General features: G+C 37.5%; 1 protein-coding gene across 1 annotated transcript; it reads left to right on the top strand.

Annotated features, from left to right (window-relative positions):
- Positions 1-2080: 2080 nt before the first annotated feature.
- Positions 2081-15306, top strand: LOC148193972 (uncharacterized). Its single transcript, XM_088097068.1, has 4 exons — positions 2081-2404; positions 2496-2600; positions 2680-2978; positions 15033-15306. Exons 1-4 carry the CDS (start codon positions 2087-2089, stop codon positions 15304-15306), a joined length of 996 nt encoding a protein of 331 aa, XP_087953194.1. The 5' UTR covers positions 2081-2086.
- The last annotated feature ends 3616 nt before the right edge of the window (positions 15307-18922 follow it).

The raw sequence follows: 18922 nt of genomic DNA, 5'->3' as shown, positions 1-18922 counted from the left end.
CAAGTTGAACCACGTGAAGGTGCATTATCAGTTTTCCGACAATCAGGCCGTCACGCAGGGAAAGAATTCACTCATTGGTTAACTGATGCTGAATTCAACTCCGCTCATGTCCATGTCTTGATCAATTGCAGTGAAGTCAAGCCGTACCTTGAGTATGTCATCATCCATCTCTAATCTATCAAAAGGTTTAATTGTTATACACTAATTAATTTCATTTGTACCAGCTCATTTGTTGTGGCTGAGCAAGTCACAGAAGGAAATACTTCTGCTAGAATACACTCTGACTTTCCCCATTGGTTTAGAAATCAGGTCCGTAGTTTTGTCCTTCGTTTAGAGCAAGGTTAATTTGACTGTTGTTTTTATAATTTTGTTAGTACCTTTGTAGGTTTTTAATCAGGCATTAACTCCCACGGTTCAAGAGTTAAGACATCTCTCCAATTGGCCAATGAGATGTGTCAAAGAATGGCACACTTACTTCATCAATGGTTACAAATTCCATACACATGAATGGTCTAAAGGAAAGAAAACATCAAATTGTGGTGTGTATGTCAAGGGCCTAACATAGGGGTCTTATGATGATTTCTACGGCATCATTCATAAAATATATGAGTTAGAGTACAACAGCACTACTTCTCCAAACAGAGTGGTACTGTTTTATTGTGAATGGTTTGATCCTTCTAGAGCTGGTACTAGAGTCGATCCACGCTTTAATATTGTCGAACTGAACCAGAGATTAAGATATGGGCCTTTTGATCCTTTCATTCTACCATCTAATGTCAGACAGGTTTATTATGTGCCATATCCATCATTTCGCAATATTGACAAGCGTGGTTGGGCCGTAGCAATACAAACGAAGCCTAGAGGTCGCATAGACTCAAATGAAGTTGAGGAAGATGTAGCCTACCAACTTGACCAAATGTCACAATCACAAGAAATTATCGAAGTTGAACGTATAACCGCATTGGTCGACCCTGATGGTGATGGAGATGAATTAGAAGCAACAATACAAGGTGATGAAGAACAAGAGGAAGAAGAAGAAGAAGAAGAAGAAGAAGAAGATGAAGAAGAACAAGAAGAAGAAGATGATGGTGATGATGACGATGAAGAAGAAGAACAAGAAGAAGAAGACGATGCTGAAGATGAAGATGAAGATGAAGATGATGATGATGATGACGATGATTGAATGTTGAACATCTATTGTAGCAAATTGGACTATCATTTCATTAACATGATCTAAAATACCATCTTTAAGTTGTTTGCAATTACTTATACATTGACTTTGAAAACAATTCATCCTTCTTTATTTGTTTATATTTTTTTCGCTTTATTTGTAACCATTTGAGTGCAGTAATGACAGGACAAGGTTCAGAGCGTCCTGATAAAGGAAAAGGGGTAGCAAGGCCTACAAAGAGGCAACGGCAGGCACCAAAGTATGTACTTAGGGTGCCTGCTAGACTACCTACCCCTGCTCCCGGTAGTACATCATCTGTGGGGCCTTCTCCTACCCCTAGTATACAGACTCCTACACCTGCAGTAGACCCTACTCCTCCTCCTGCAGTACACCCTTCTACTACCACTGCAGTAGACCCTTCTCGTCCTCCTGCAGCACACCCTTCTACAACCCCTACAGCAGACCCTCTTCCTCCTCCTATTATTGCCACCCCCACTCCTCCCCCTATTGTTATTACCCCCACTCCTCTCCCTGACCCTACTTCTATACCGTCCTCATCTTCTGTGCCTCCTTCTGAGACTGTCACACCACTTGGTGATCCAGATTCAAGTGGTGATGCTGAAGATGTTGACCCGCCCCTCCATGATCGACCATGGATTGAGCCCTATGGTAAAGGGTAAGTTTATAATCTGTTGATATCATTTGATGTTTAAACCATATTGTAATTGAAATGAGTTTTGTTATGCAGGTTTATTCCATCTAGGGTTGCTTCCCAGGCCATCACACGTTCAATAAAGCAACAGTTTTTAAGTCCATGGCCTACTTGGGGAGCAATCCCTCTTGACGACAGAAAGGCATTCTGGGAGCGTTTTCAGGTGAACAATCCACTAAACTAATTGTCCCTCTTATTTTAGTATGTTCTGTAATCAATGTTTGTTCTCTTTAATGTTACAGATGAAGGTGCAGTGGAAACCTGAACATGAAACTCAGATACACAGAAATTTCCACATGAAAGCATCTCATCGGCTGTCAGAGATGTTTAGGGATGCCCGGAATGCAGCACAGCGCCCTAACTGGCTGGGTGAGCACATTTGGAACTCTTTACTGGCCCATTGGAATACAGTAGAGTTCCGCAATAAGTGTGCCAAAGCCCAGCGGAACAGAGCGTCTGAAAGGGGTGGCACCCTGCATACTGGTGGGTCGATCACCATTCATGAGCATGCCATTCGTATGGTATAATCTCATTACATAACTTTTTCTTTCATACACAAGTTTTGTATATTGTATTTCATATGTACGCTTGTAATTCTTAATTATGTTACAGGCACAGGCTCTAGGACGGGCGGTCCATGTTGATGAGGTCTTTGCACAGACTCATGTTCGGAAGGGAACTAATCAATTTGTTGATGAAAGATCTCGGAAGACTCATGTAAGCAAATAACACTATTACTAATTTTTTATTTCTGTTATACTATCGTTCTCTGACATTGCTTTTAATGTTTCAACAGGAAGACTTTTCTACGAGACTTTCACAGGTTAGATCTGAACATGAGTCAGCTCCTACACCGGATGATGCCAGTAATGCAGATGATGACATCCGTAGGACACAGTGCTGGATCGACATCGTTGGTGGGAAGAAAAAGGGACGAGTATATGGTGCGGGACAGCTTGCTGCAAACTATACAGCATCCAGAGGAGGTACTCTGAAGCACCAGCCTTCCTCTTCCACCACTACTCCTGACGAGGTTGTTCGCCTGAGGCAGGAACTCCATCAACGTGACCAGGAGATCACTGATCTCAGAACAGAGTTTACGAACTTCAAGGCCCTGATCATGAGAGTCTTGCCTGAAACCTTACAGGAAGTACAAAATATCCCTCTGACCCAGCCACGAGCCTCCTCATCACCTGCTGCCACTCAGCAGCCCACTTCAGTCCAACCCTCATCAGTCCAACCCACACCAGTCCAGCCATCAATAGAGGAGCAGGATGATGAAAATCATTCTGATGATAGTTATGTACATTATTAGGTTTCATTTTCTTATTACTTGTTAGACAAACATTTGGATATTATAACATTTTCAGTTGATATCATTTCAATGTTAGATGTACTTACAGACTTTGGATGTTACAACATCCTTGTGTTACATTGTTTTGAGTTTGAACTACCCCATACATTATTTATACATTAATGGATGTCTTGTGGATTATTTGATGTGAATTGGATATTGATCATTGATTGGATCTTTGAGATGCACATTATGCATGTTTGTATGTGTTTGAAAACTATTATGCAGGTCTGTTTGTAATTGAAATTTGTTATACAGGTCTGGGTTGCACAAGAAAAACCATTTTGCTGAAACCTGCCCTGCATTTTACCGAAGGCTTTTGCCCTTCGGTAAATGCCCTCGTATGGCCATTACCGAAGGCTTTCGCCCTTCGGTAAATACCATCGTATGTTCATTACCGAGGGCTCCTGCCCTTCGGAACTTACCGAGGGCTTTTGCCCTTCGGTAATTACCGAAGGCTTCTGCCCTTCGGTAATTAGCGAGGGCTTTTGCCCTTCGGTAATTACCGAAGGCTTCTAGCCCTCGGTAATTACCGAAGGGCAGAAGCCTTCGGTAATGGTTAGCGACAGGGGATTTACCGAAGGATTTTTGGCCGCTGATAGGCCTTCGATAAACACCCATTATCGACGGCTTTTGGCATTTTCCGAGGGCTTCTGGCCTTCGGTAATGCCCTACTTTTTTGTAGTGTGTTGAACCTCAGACCATTCAACCTTCTGGTAACACACTTGAAAACAGACAACATTATTTGCAAACATGGATGGATGAGTCAAAAAGAGATGTATACCTTGTGCCATACATTGACGGACGTCTACGGCAATGCAGAAACCGACGTCCAATGAGTTACAATAAACAAATTGTTTCAAGGCCTATAGACGTCGAGGGTGACCACAACCGATGTCTATATAGACGTCGGGTATAGCCCTTGGACGTCTATATAGACGTCGGGGGTATACCTCGGACGTCTATATAGACGTCTGGTATGACCACATCTGACGTCTATATAGACGTCCGAGTTATACCCCCGACGTTTGAGTAACGTCACCCATAAAGACGTCGGATACATATCGGACGTTAAAAAGCCAAAAGAACAGACATCTAAAGTCCTTTCTGCACTAGTGTATTGGTTTCAAGAGAAACAATTATTTCACACTCTTAGTGATAGTAATTGGTTTTCATGAGGAGTGAAGAAACAACAAGGGATAAATTTTTTTCAGGGTAGAGATAGAGATAGAGAGGATTTGTAGGATTGATAATCTAATCAGGTGGTTGACCAAACGGTTTTGGCTGGTTGATGAAACCTATAGAGAAAGACCATGTAGAGAGACACAAAGAGTGTTTAATCTGATACCATATTAGTATTTCTGAAGAGAGAAAAATAGAATATAGGAAAAATATTAAACACTTTATTAATCAACTCAATTTAAGATAATAATATACAAGAATATGTATACAACTTAAAACACGTAAACAAAATTGTATATAAAAACATATATTCCCTAATAGAAGAAGGGAAGATGGAAAGGAAAAGAGAAAATATAGAAAAAACGAAATATGTGTTTTGGAAATCTTGTCCTGAATATTCTTCCAGAAAATTTTCTGAACATGTGATCCAAAAGCCACTTTTTCAAAAGGTAAAATAATAATTTTAATCTGAAAATAAATGTGGGGTGCAGAAGTAAAAGCTTGCATCTCGCTGTGTGTACATTTTGAGCTTGTAGATCTTGCATGGCACCGTGTCACTAGTAAAAAATAGGGTTTTTACAGCGCACATTATGCCACGGTTCAACGAAAACCGCAGCATAATGGTGCGCGGTGGCAGTTTTGTAAATAAAACGAACCTATATGCCGCGGTTCTACGGGGAACCGCGGCATATACCCCAGTCAACAATTGCCTTTGACGCCACGTATGAATAAAAAATTAAATAACAGAGTATATGCCGCGGTTCTCTGCACAACCGCGGCATATACCCTGCCAATTTATTGCAGGTGCTGACTGGGTCAGAGAATTCGAAAAGTTACAGGGGGTATATGCCGCGGTTCTCTGGGGAACCGCGGCATATACCCCTGTAACGTCTCAACTTCTCTGCCAGTCAGAGAATTTCAGAAGTTACAGGGGGTATATGCCGCGGTTCCCCAGAGAACCGCGGCATATACCCCCTGTAACTTCTGAAATTCCCCAGAAGGCAGTTGGGGGGCAGTTGTGTTGAGCACGTTACAGGGGTATATGCCGCGGTTCTACGAGCAACCGCGGCATATTCTCCCATCTGAAATTAATTTAATATTAATTTGAAATATTTCGAGGTATATGCCGCGGTTGCCCGCTGAACCGCGGCATATAGTTTGAAAATAATTTCAAAAATGCCATTTAGGATAATTTTTTAAATTAGTATATGCCGCGGTTGGGAGTTAAACCGCGGCATATACCCCTCTTATACCGCGGTTAAGTATTGAACCGCGGTAGATTCCCCCGTTCAGAGTTAAAAATTAAAACTTGGAACAGTGTCGTCTTCCTCGCGTCTCTGTTTCGCGTTTTCGCTCCCTCCGTCTCTGTTCATCTCCGATTCATCATTTTTCACCGTTTAAACTTCATATTGTTCGGTCATTATTGATTTTTGAGAGAAAAAACAGTTTTAGCCGATCAAAATCGTTTGAAACGCGTCATTCCCTCTCCGCTGCGATTTCGTTTTTTTTGCACCAAGCGTTTTCGCCGTTCCTCTTCCAGGTATTTATGCCCTTTTGCATCTTTAACGTGGTTTCTTCATTAGTTTTTACATAATGCTATAATTTTGGTAATGTATGAAGTTTCTATAGTTTTGGTAATGTATGGTATAATTTTTGCTTTAATTTTGATAATGCATGAAATTGTTATAGTTTTGGTAATGTATGGTATGATTTTTGCTATAGTTTTGGTAATGTGTGTTGTAGTTCTTGTATGTAATTGGAAGTTTGATTTTTAGTAGCTTATCTTTTTATGTAATATTTAGGAATATGGATCGAAATTGGATTAATTTACCACGTATTAGTGCTGAGTACGAGAGAGGTGTAGAGGAATTTATACAATTTGCGCAACGTAATGAGGGGAGAACTGATGATGAAGTGAAGTTTAGATGTCCTTGTGTGAACTGTTTGAATGGGAGAAAGTTGAACGCAACTCAAATTAGAGAACATCTTATATGTGATGGTTTTCTAAGATGCTATACAACATGGATCTGGCACGGCGAAGAAATGGATTTTCCCACTGACTCTCAAAGTGTAAATGTTACTGATTCCACCATGGAAGAAGATCGACCGGATGAAGACAAATTGGAGGACATGATCCGCGATGTTGGAGCAGAAAATTTTGCCAAAGCTCATGTGTATGAGACGATGTCGACTGATGCGGAAACACCTTTGTATGTCGGTTCAACTAAGTTCACACGTTTATCAGCGGTGTTAAGGCTCATGAATTTGAAGGCGAGCAATGGATGGACTGATAAGAGTTTTACAGAACTGTTGACGTTGTTGAATGAAATGTTGCCAGATGGAAATACACTGCCCACTCGTAATTATGATGCGAAGAAAATTCTTTGTCCAATGGGTATGGAGTATAAAAGGATACATGCTTGTCCCAATGACTGCATTTTGTATAGGAAAGAGTTTGAATTTTTGACAAAGTGTCCAAAATGTGGCTTATCACGATACAAGTCAAAAAACAATAGTGAAGATAATGGTCAGATAGAAAAAAATGGATCTGCTTTGAAAGTAGTTTGGTACCTTCCAATAGTGCCCAGACTTAAGCGTTTGTTTGCGAATCCCAAAGATGCTAAAAATCTTAGATGGCATGCAGATGACAGAAAAATTGACGGGCTGCTTCGTCATCCAGCTGATTCAAAGCAATGGAAAAATATTGATCGACAATTCCCCGAATTTGGTAAAGAGTGTAGAAATCTTAGGCTTGGTTTAGCCACTGATGGAATGAACCCATTTGGTAATCTGAGTACCAATCACAGTTGTTGGCCAGTTATATTGATAATTTACAACTTATCTCCTGCATTGTGCATGAAGAGGAAGTACATGATGTTATCTATGATGATATCTGGTCCAAAGCAGCCTGGAAATGACATAGATGTTTATCTAAGCCCACTAGTTGAAGACTTGAAGGTTTTGTGGGTTGACGGGGTTGAAATATTTGATGCATTCGCTTTAGAGACTTTTATGATGCGTGCAATGTTATTTTGCACCATTAATGACTTTCCTGCTTATGGTAATTTGTCAGGATACAGTGTCAAGGGTCATAAAGCGTGTCCTATATGTGAAGAAAACACTGCAGCTCATCAATTGGTACATTACTCAACATTCAGGGAAAGACAAAAGATGGAGTGAATGCTCGTTTGGATTTGGTTGACATGAATATCCGAGAAGAGTTGGCACCGAAGGAGATTGGTAAACGTACTTATTTGCCCCCTGCATGTTACACAATGTCTAGACAAGAGAAGATAAGTTTTTGTGTATGTTTAAAGAGTATCAAAGTACCACAAGGATACTCTTCAAATATGAAGAGTTTAGTGTCAATGCAGGACTTAAAGCTTGTTGGCATGAAGTCTCACGATTGTCACGTCTTAATGCAACAGTTGTTACCGGTGGCTATTCGTGGAATTTTGCCCAAAAATGTTAGGCACACCATAAACAGGTTGTGTTCATTTTTCTCGTCAATATGTAGTAAAGCCATCCATCCTACAAAGTTAGATGAACTTCAAGGCGAGATTGTTATCATCTTGTGTCAACTAGAGATGTTTTTCCCTCCATCTTTTTTTGACATCATGGTACATTTACTTGTTCATTTGGTTAGAGAAATCAAGTTGTGCGGACCGGTATACTTAAGATGGATGTATCCTATTGAGCGTTATATGAAGATTTTGAAAGGGTACGTTAAAAATCCATATCATCCTGAAGGTTCGATGATTGAAAGGTATATTGCTGAAGAAAGTATCGAGTTTTGTTCAGATTACATGACATCAACGAATCCAATAGGAGTTCCTCGCACAGCATGGTTGAATAAATTTTCTACAAGTAAAAGCATCCGAGGTGTCAATGTGGTGACAAAAGATCGCGAAGAATTGTTGCAAGCGCATCTTTATATATTGAACAACACAGATGAGGTGATCCCTTTTTTGGAAGCACACAAAGCCATTGTTAAGAATAAAAATCCAAGACAATCAGAGAAATGGCAATTGATGGAGCATAACAAAACATTTATGTCTTGGTTCAAATCTGAAATTGACAAAGAGCCACATTCTTCTGAAACTTTATTGTGGCTTGCAAATGGTTTGAAGTTTGATGTCGTGTGTTGTACAGGTTATGAAGTCAATAATTGCACATTCTATACGAAGACTTTGGATGATAAAAGCACAGTACAAAATAGTGGAGTCAGTTTAGAAGCTGAGTCACTTCAATTTTCCACATCAAAAGATCAATCTCCTGTACTTGGATCAATGAGATATTATGGTATAATAGAAGAGATATGGGAGGTTGATTACACCAAGTTTTCCGTTCCATTGTTCAAGTGTAAGTGGTTTGACAATAAGAGTGGTGTGAAAATAGATGACTCGGGTATGACACTGGTTGATTTTCGCAAGGTGGGTTATCGAGACGAACCGTTTATCATGGTACATCAACCATCTCAAGTTTTTTATGTCAAAGATCCTTCGTCTGACCATTGGTATGTTGCTCTTCAAGGCAAAAAACAAATTGAAGTTAACGAAGACAATCTAATTAATATTGATATTGCTGACAACCATTCATTTCAAACTACAACAAAGTTGGATGACCAATCTGTAGTTGACGATGATGTACATGCAATTCGGTCAGATCATGATGAGGGAATATACATATGATGAATCCATATCTTTATGTATGAATTTTCAATTTGGATACTATTACATGTTTTGTTAATTTATATGATATTACATAAGTCTTGATAGAAAATTTAATGTTGTTATTTATTTTGACAGATATATGGCTGATCATCCACATTCTTCAGGGGATGAGGCTCCCCCACCCAGATCCACTAGAGGACCCACTAGGATGAAACAACTATTAATCAGGAAAAATAGTGGTGAAAGAACTCCGGTGAATGTGAATGTCACCACGGGTGTGGCAACTGGCCCCTATGCAGATGACTTCCGATCATACCTTGGAGTAGTGGCACGTGATAAGATTAGCATTCTCATTCCATCTTTTGATCATGTGTCCGAGGGTGATCGGAACATTATTTGGCAAGATATATTGGTAAGTTAGTTAATAGCATTTGAATTATAATTTGTTTATATTGATAATTTTGTACTAATACAACTTTATTATGTTTTTTTCAGATGACATTTGACATTCCAAATGTCCCAACACTTAGAAATAAGTGTTTGTCAACTGTTGCAGAAAATTTCAGAAACTTTAAAAGCAAGTTGACATCAAGGTACATCTTTGGACACCTTAAACATAAAACTCCATGTAATGCATATAAGTCCATTGATGAGGAGACTTGGCGGGTTTTTAAAGAGAGTCGGATGTCAGAGGAATGGCAGGTTAGTGTAGTTCATATTATTCAATTCCTCATTAACAAATATATATCATATGAACTCATTAATTAATGTGTATGTGACAGGCAATTAGAAGCAAAGCACAAGGAACAAGTGCTAAGAACAAAAACCCCCACCTATTATCTCGTGGTGGGTATAGGAAGCTTGAGGAGAAAATCCTCAAGCAAAAGGCAGATGCTATACCACCATCTCAGAGTGGTAGCCCTCCTCAGCCTCCTTCTCCACCGTCTAGACATGAGAAATGGAAGTTGGCCCGTATGCGACCATCGGGCACCTACTCTTCCGACACTGCACGAGAGATTTCTGAAAAAATTGTAAGTTATCACTGTTCCTAAAATAATAAATATTGTCATTATACATACTACATTAAACTATTTAAAGAATAATGGTGTTTTGTAATGTTACAGGACGCCTTGGTTGAGCAGAGCTCCCAAGGCCAATTCACTCCAGAGGGTCGCCAGGATATTCTTGCTGCTGCAATTGGACGACCTGAGCACCCTGGACGTGTACGTGCTGCAGGTCCTGGAGTAGGCATTACGGATTATTTTGGGAGCTCTTCTCGTCAGCCTTCATATTCGTACAGCGATACACAAAGGATGACAGAAGAGATCACAAAAAAGGTCCGACAAGACCTTATGCAGGAGATCAGGGCCGAGGTGAGGGCTGAATTCCAGATGCTCTACCAGGAGCAGTTTCAGAGCATGCGCCCGATGCAGTCTCCTATAGAGGAACATGTGGTCCCTCCCCCTCCCACAGGTAAACTTAATAAACATTTATGTGCAATTATTTCTATCTCTTGTATAATCTAACATTTACTCTGACAGGGAGAAGCGGCAAAGGAAGTTGTTCCGCATCAGCCATCCCAGAGGATGACATGGACGATGGTAGTCCATGTCTGCTATACATTTTAGAAGAAGATGAGATGGTGCTGGTAGCTCGTGGAACAGAGTTTAGGTCAGCGACTGTATGTCATGGTATGCAACTATTAGAGGATGAGGTGAAGGTCTCAGTGGATGAAATGATCATGCCAGATGCCTCGGTTCCACTGTCCACGGAAGAGATTTTCACTGTGGAACAAGCATATAAGTCGTTTATCACTTGGCCTAAATTTTTGGTTAAACCAGTTTCTGACCCCTCGGTATGAAATTCTTCTTTACACTTCTCAATTTTAAAGGTTTTTGATGTCAAAACTTATCTTATCTTTTCATGTAACAACAGACGCAGGAACAACAGAAGATTCCTCTATCTGAGGATGACCCTCTTTCTTCATTGCATCTACTTGCTGACATCCTTGATGATAAGCCTTTGGAGGTTCAGTATGATGCTAATGTATTTGGGCATGGCTCTGAGGTCCCAATATACCTTAATAGCCAAGATGTCCGTGAGCTTGCGTCGGGAACACAAGAGTTGAATATTTCAATTATTCAACTATGGACGATGTAAGTCTATGACCAATTATTTATATATAAAATTGATTTATATATCAAGTATCCTTATATCAAAGTTAATTTTTGATTTCAGGTATATGTTTGGGGTCGCTAATAAGTTGGGGCGTTCTGATGATTATGGATTCATTGATCCCCAAGAAATTCATGAATCAAATGATTTTGACCATATCAACATGAGTCTGATAAGAAGTTTTGGAAGGGGCAAGAAAATATACTTTTTGCCTTATATATCCGGGTAAGTGAACTTTGTTAACATAATAATGTTCCATATGTGATTTTAATATTTAATAGTTACGTTATTATGAATTTCAGGCGCCATTGGCAACTTCTTGTTATGTCTGTGCAAGACAACTATGCTTTGTGGTTCTGCTCATTGCACAGGCCTCCTCCCACACAACTCAGACAAGCAATTGATTGGTAAGAACCTCAATGTTTGGACTTTCTTTGTTATATAACTGAATGCTAAAACATTTTTTTATATACAGTTCTATTCCAGCAAGTATGATGATGGACGGGAGATCAATTGCTAAGAGTAGAAAGATTGCTTGGATTTCTCTCAAGGTTTGACATATGCTAAAGTCTGACTTTGTTATAATTGTTTTATAACAAATGTTATTCACTAACTATTATCAACTGTGATGATATATTGTAGTGTAACAGACAAAATGGGTCATATGAGTGTGGATACTATGTAATGTATTGGATGACCCATATTGTTCGTTCTCACATCACAAGAAGCTGGGAAACGGTAATATTTAACTTTAACAAATTTTGATTTTTTAACAAATGTTGAATTCATATACACTAATTAAAATGAATTGTCTTTTGCAGAGATTCAAGACTACTACACCAGTTCCTGAGAAGTCACTACTATTCATTAGGAACGCTGCTGCGAAGTATATAGTTAGATTATACAATAGCTCTTAGATTTAGATTTAAACAATGCATTTGATTAGATAGAATTTTCTTAGACTCTCTACTTTATTTGATGTTGAAATACATTTGAACATGGGTTATTTATGTTGAAATTGAATTTCTGTAAATGTTTTTATATGCAGGTCTGTTTTTGTGGTAATGGATATCACAAAAACAGACCTGCAATTTTAAAAAACTGCAGGGGAATATGCCGCGGTTCTAACCACAACCGCGGCATATAGTGCTTCGTTTTTTTTTACAAACGAGACATATGGCCGCGGTTTTGACACTAACCGCGGCATATTCATCGGCCTATATGCCGCGGTTCAACCGCGGCATATAGTGCATTTTTTAATTTTTTTTTTAAATTTTTTTAGGGTTTAGGCAGCGGTTCCCTAGACAACCGCGGCATATTCCGCAGCCTATATACCGCGGTTCGAACCGCGGTATAAAGTGTCTGACTTACTACCGCGGCTGAATATGCCGCGGTTCAAGAACCGCGACGTATAGTGAAAATGAACCGCGGTAAAAGCCCTTCGCTGCACTAGTGTGTGTAGGCATGGATATTCTACATACACCCCTTTTCTCCTTCATACACAATTGATTGACACGTATCCCTTTTTCATTTATCCACGCGTGAAGCTCCCCTTTCAATTCATACTCAATTGTTAAGAGATTGTTACTTATTATTTAGAGCTATGATGGTATGTTTCACAAATATGTTATAGTTGTAATTTGAACATTTTTTCACACTTATACTTGTTTCACCAATTTTTTTTTTATTCAAGAACGCTATTTCTCTATTCAAGAACTTCAAGAAATAATTTTCAGAATATGTTTATTGTTAAGAAGTGCAGGTGGACTTTAAACTTAACTTAAACTCACAAAATCGATTTGTAAGATGAGGTTTGCACCCACTTATATATAATAAATTGGCCTTATTTTTAGTCAATGTGAGACTTCCAACACACTCCCTCACGCTGAGGTATATACGTTTCGAACGTGAGACTATATATTAATAGATTATCCGATAGTGACCTGGGTGGAACAACATGTCCAACAAACAATAAATATCGCTAGGATAGACTCTAACTTGACTATGATACCATTTTAAAAAATGAACTTTGAGTCTGACTTAAGCCCACAAAATCGGCTTATAAGATAAGATTTGCACCCACTTATATATTATAAATTGATCGTATATCCCGTAGATGTGAGACTTCTAACATTAATTATATATAAAATATGTTTAAAGAATAAATTTTCTGCCCTCTTAATTAGTTTGTTTACAAAACTGGATATTTTCTTTTTCTAGATTAGAGACTATGTGTCAGACAATCTAGCATCCAATAAAAAAATTAAAAGATTTATTCAATCTTTTTAAATCCTATTTATACACTCATGAATTCGTATTCAAACATCTATATTCGGTTGCACCATCAATTTATCAGTTAATAGTCAAACCTATTTGTTCGACCGAGTCCATTAGGATTTAAATTAAAAACACCAACACTTCAATTTACTTCTTGAAAGCAATCGATTCCTATAATATATATTAAATTATCATTGTGCTGATTTCACTTAATAAATTTGACTTGACAATTTCAAGAAAACTGTCTTGGAATTTGTTAACAGTTCACTATTTCTCCCAATAGGTTCACTATTTTTGCTACTAACACTAATCTTTTAGCACACGTAGAGTGAATGGTTATTTTATGTAATTAAAGTTTTTGATAAATCTATATATATTTCTAAATATATAACTTGCATTATAATTAAGGCTTATAATAAATTAATACTTTTAATATATAAATTATATTTTTCATGTATAATAAAAAATTTATACAGTGATAAAAGGATAGGTTTAACTATTAATATTTTTTCTTCAAATATACAAATTCATATTAGAAATAAAGATATTAAAAATAATAATTTAACTCCTAAAAAATGTTCTCTTTCAAGGAAAAACAGTAAAAAGATATCACTGAAGAAAAAATACTAAAAATAGTTTCCTTCGAGATGATTATTTTATTTTAACTTATTTAAAAATACAAATATATTTTAGTTTTAAATTTTTAATTTAACTTATTTTTAATTTTGACAGATTATTCATGAATTGACTGTCAAATATAATGACATTAATTAAAAATAGGTTGTCCAAAACTTGAAATAAGGTCTTTGAAATGTCCTCAAAGTCCAATTAAAAAATGATAAAGTCAAAGAATAAATATATTTTCCTGAACATAATTAAAACATGTGATACGACTGGAAAATTCTTACGCTTATTGGTTGGCGACGTAGCTAAATCGTTATTGAAAAAACTGGCCAAATCTAGTCTACAAATACTGACACACACACATGTAACTTGAATTATTTTATTTTTATATTGTAACGATTTACAGAACATAAAAATAATAATTAAAAAATAAAATTCAATTTTATAACATTCTGCATATAGATGGAATGTTTTTACAATATTTTATTCTTACAAATTAGAAGCTAATTGAGAGAGTTTGAAAAAGAAAATTCTAATTATGCAATATTTTGTATCTCAAATTAAGAATAAATTTAAAATTTACCTAAAGTAGTATTTTCATGTGAACAATCAAGTTAGTATATGGATATGATACATTCACTAGTAAAAAATGTGGCTTTTAATTCGTTATATAGGCTTCGGTTATGTGAAAACCGAAGCGTATAAAGTTATATACATCAGTTAATCTAAGAGCTGAGGTAGAATAATGATATGGCACCGGTTAATTCAAGAAACGAGACATATATCACTACCCAGTTCAGAAAAAAGGCCCTATTGCCTCGGGTGACTAGGCAACCGATGCCTATACCTCTCCACTTTATTCAGACTTAACCTAATCCGTGCTTCTCCTTCCTTTACTCTCCTATTTTTCCTCTGCACGTGCTTCTCCTTTCTCCTTCCTCCTGCTCTCCGCGTGTCAGTGCTCGGCCCATTGGTGCCCCGCCTCCCCGCTGCTGCCTGTGGTGCTTCCTCCGCTGTTGCTACCTCCGTCGTTGCTGCTTCCGCACTGCTACCTCCGCCGAAAATAGAAAAGGGCCAAGCCGCTCCAGATCCAGATCCCCCGTTGCTGCTTCCGCACTACTACCTCCGCCAGAAATAGAAAAGGGCCAAGCCGCTCCAGATGCAGATTCGTTGCTCCAGATGCATATCCGCCGCTCTAGATGCAGATCTTCAGATTGGTGAGATCCACCGCTCCAGGTCTCTGGTTTTAGTTGTTTCTACTTCTAAGTTTCTTCTCATTAGTTTTAGTTGTTTCTTGTCAAACTCTGTTCAATCAATGGTTTAACATTATTGTAATATTGTGTCTTGTTTCTTGTTCTATTCCTGTATGGTTTTCTTTTGATTGTTTTAGATTGTTCAATCAATGGTTTAACATTGTTGTAATATTGTGTGTTGTTTCTTGTTTGATTCCTGTATGGTTTTCTTTTGATTGTTTTAGATTCTTTAGCTGGGAAATTCTGTTTGGCACGATGAATTGAGTTCTAAATCTAAACAAATAAAAAAAAACCCACTACTGCCTCGGTTCTTAGATAACCGAGGCATATTTTTATCTCGTTTTATTTCGGTCTGTAACCAAGTCATAAAGTTTGGCTTTTTTACCTCGCTTACATATGCCTCGGTTGTAAAACCGATGCCTATAACCAAATTTAACCGGTGCCTTTTCTCATTATCCTACTAGTGATTTCTAAATTATTTAATAATCTCTTAAAAAACCTCTGACTTGTATAATATTTTTTTATCAAAACAAATATATGGCAATTCTATAATATATTTTATCAAACTTTTCCTTTAAAAAAACTATTAACTTCTATATTTAATAGTTTATTTTTCTGATATGATATTTAATTTTATTTTAAAGATAGAGCTTGCTAATATTTAGATTATTCCCAACAATTTTCATCTATCTCAAGAGTGAAAACTTTCTTTGATATTTAAACTTACACTAGCATTATTCTTAATACATTTTATTATTAAAATATAATCAAAAGAGAAAAATATGTGCATATCCCATATCTTGGAGAAGTAGTTTGAGTCACCACTCTCCACATATATAAGCTTAGTTTTTACCGTGGATCCAGTTAAAATTTTATGCTTCTTGCTTTTCCATAAGATTTCCTCCTAAAATTGTAAAGTATCCAAAGCTTGATTTTTTATATCATCAAAAGTACATGCCCCAGTTGCATTAATATATATATTTTTATCAAAACTCTTTTTTTAAGAGCAACTTTCATGTATTTTAAAATTTATAATAAAATATGAAAAAAAAATAACAACAATAATAATAATGATCGATTCGAATCGAAGGTCGATACAGACCACTTGGATGAATGAGAGAAATAGGTCGATTTAGGTCAAAGATCCAAGATAGGTCGATCCTAGTAGAACATTAAGACGCGTTTGTCTAGTTCGGAGGTCAAAACACTCAACTCAAATAGAAGATAAAGACGAATGATTTGGTATATATGCAAAAGGGTTGACCTAGACTAAAAGTCAAGATGACTTGGCTTACGTTGGCTTTCGGCATAGGTCGAAGGTCGAGATGTGTCAATTTGAGTCATAGATTGATATGAGTCGACCAAAGACAAGTCAAAACATGTTGAGATAGGTTGATGGTCATCAAGGATTAGCCTAGGCCAAAGGTCGACATGGGCTAGTTTAAGTCAAAGTTCAAAATAGGTTAACCCGAGCTTAAAGTCGAGAATATTGAGAGGGACTAATGAGTCAAAGGTCAAGATAAGATGACCCCAATCGAAGGTTAAGGCATACCAGTCCCAAATAAGGTTATGACAAACTTGCATTGAGGATAAAGTTGAGTCAACTAAAGTCTGGTCCAACCTTGTCTATCTTAATCTTAAACCAAGTCATATAGCTTGACTCGTGATTTAACCTTGACCCATTGAACTTTTAAAACAATTTTAGTCCTTAAACTTTTCATTATGGAGACCTTTTGGGTGTGTAGATTTTCTTTTTTATCCTAATTCATCAATATCGAGATCAAACCAATGTTACCATTTATGACTTGGAAATTTAACCCAAATCCCACCTGTTAAAACTCATTTATTACACCATAAACCCTGCTCAGGTGCATTAAAAACGCACTCCCAAACTCTACATACTAACGCCAGGTGTCAAGAATGGAAGGTTCGAAAATCAGTAGTGGAAGACAAGTGTCCGTATGAGAGAGTGCGTTCGTTTTACCTTGGGAAGAAAAATTATTTCTGAAACTTTCTTTCCACTCTCTCTGCATGCACCCTTCTTCCTCCTGAAGACTGATTTTCATTTTCTCCTCCTTCTCTCTAGAAAGTTTTCCTCTTCTCTCTACTGTAACTCACTACTTTCTTCTCCGATCGCCATTCAGAAACCGTAGAAGAGTTCCCTGCGTCATGAGCTCCATTCTGAACCGAACAGCTTTAGAATGTAAAACTAGTAAGTCGCTCGTCCCTAGCTGTTGTTCGTATGAACATGCAAACCAAGCCTGGTTGCATGTATTCACTTTGTCTGAATCAATCTTGGTTCTGTCACTTGTTTTAGTTTGAAAGAGTTGAGTGATCTTGAGGGTAGAAGTTGTAGTTGGGCGAACCAAGAACAATACGTTAGGACGTTTTCACTCACGAATCCAGGTAAGGGAAGCTTATTTAATTTAATTGATATTCGTATGTTGTTTTCTGTATGAGCGTTCGTTATTGACTGAATGTATGTGGTACATGCTGGTTGTTATGTATGATGATGGTTGATATGTATGAATGTGAATATGGATAATTACTGTGGAGCATGAATTGTTAATATGAATCCTATAAAGTATGTGAATTGATAATTGATATGAAATTATAATATATGAACTATATGATAAATGTTGAGTTAGAAACAGATGAAAAATTGAAGATGAAATTCTCTCTAAGAAAATGTACGTACGTCATCGAACGGTCCTTTACTGTTCGGTTTCTCTAGTAAACTGTTAAAATTGAAATTCTTTCATTTGGAAAGAATTCTAGTTGAGGACGAACGCCCTCTTGTATTAGTGCTACGTTTGAGCGTTCGGCCGAACGTAGATGCCCCGAGTGTTATGTGAGGAGTTGAGAAGCTTATAACTATACCTTTGGACACTTAGTCATTTCTAAATTCTATCTTCACCATCTCGTATTACCTTTATTTCTAATTCTATTATGAGTACACATCTGCGATGGGTCTCGACCCAAAGCGTTCGTTATGAGTGGCGCTCGGTATTATACTGAACGCTCGTCCTAGTATTAAATTACAAAACGGGTGGAAATAGCGTTTGTCCAAATTTCAGTAACTCCGTGTACCGTGTTCGGTCATTGACTCGCAGTCGGTTTCTATAATTGAATTGTTCTAGGTATGGTCATTTAATCGTCTTGAGGTGTCTCTATCCATTTGAATTCGGCCTAGAGCCTTTGTACCTAAATTATTATTGAGTATTGATCGGATCTTCTTAGAGTCAGTTCATTCAACTGATTCAAGTGGTAAATGACGTTCGTTAAATATTAAATGTCGGTTTTATTCTTTTCTGAAACGAGGATCTCTCGGTCTCGTTTTTAACGTTCGTCCTCATTATGAAGAGGGTTGAACGCTCGTTATTTTATGAAATTGAAATGGAAGACGAAAATGAGATTAAAGTGAAGAATTATAAGGAATGAACAGTATATGAGATGAAATAATGCTTGTGGATTTTGAACGAGCGTTCCAGGGAGGAACGA

Source organism: Vigna umbellata, chromosome 8 (assembly GCF_029865625.1).
Source record: "Vigna umbellata cultivar VRB3 chromosome 8, Vumbellata_1.0, whole genome shotgun sequence".
NCBI classification, from domain to species: domain Eukaryota; kingdom Viridiplantae; phylum Streptophyta; class Magnoliopsida; order Fabales; family Fabaceae; genus Vigna; species Vigna umbellata.
Note: the sequence above shows the minus strand (reverse complement) of the source record. Positions and strands in the feature narration are given on the sequence as shown.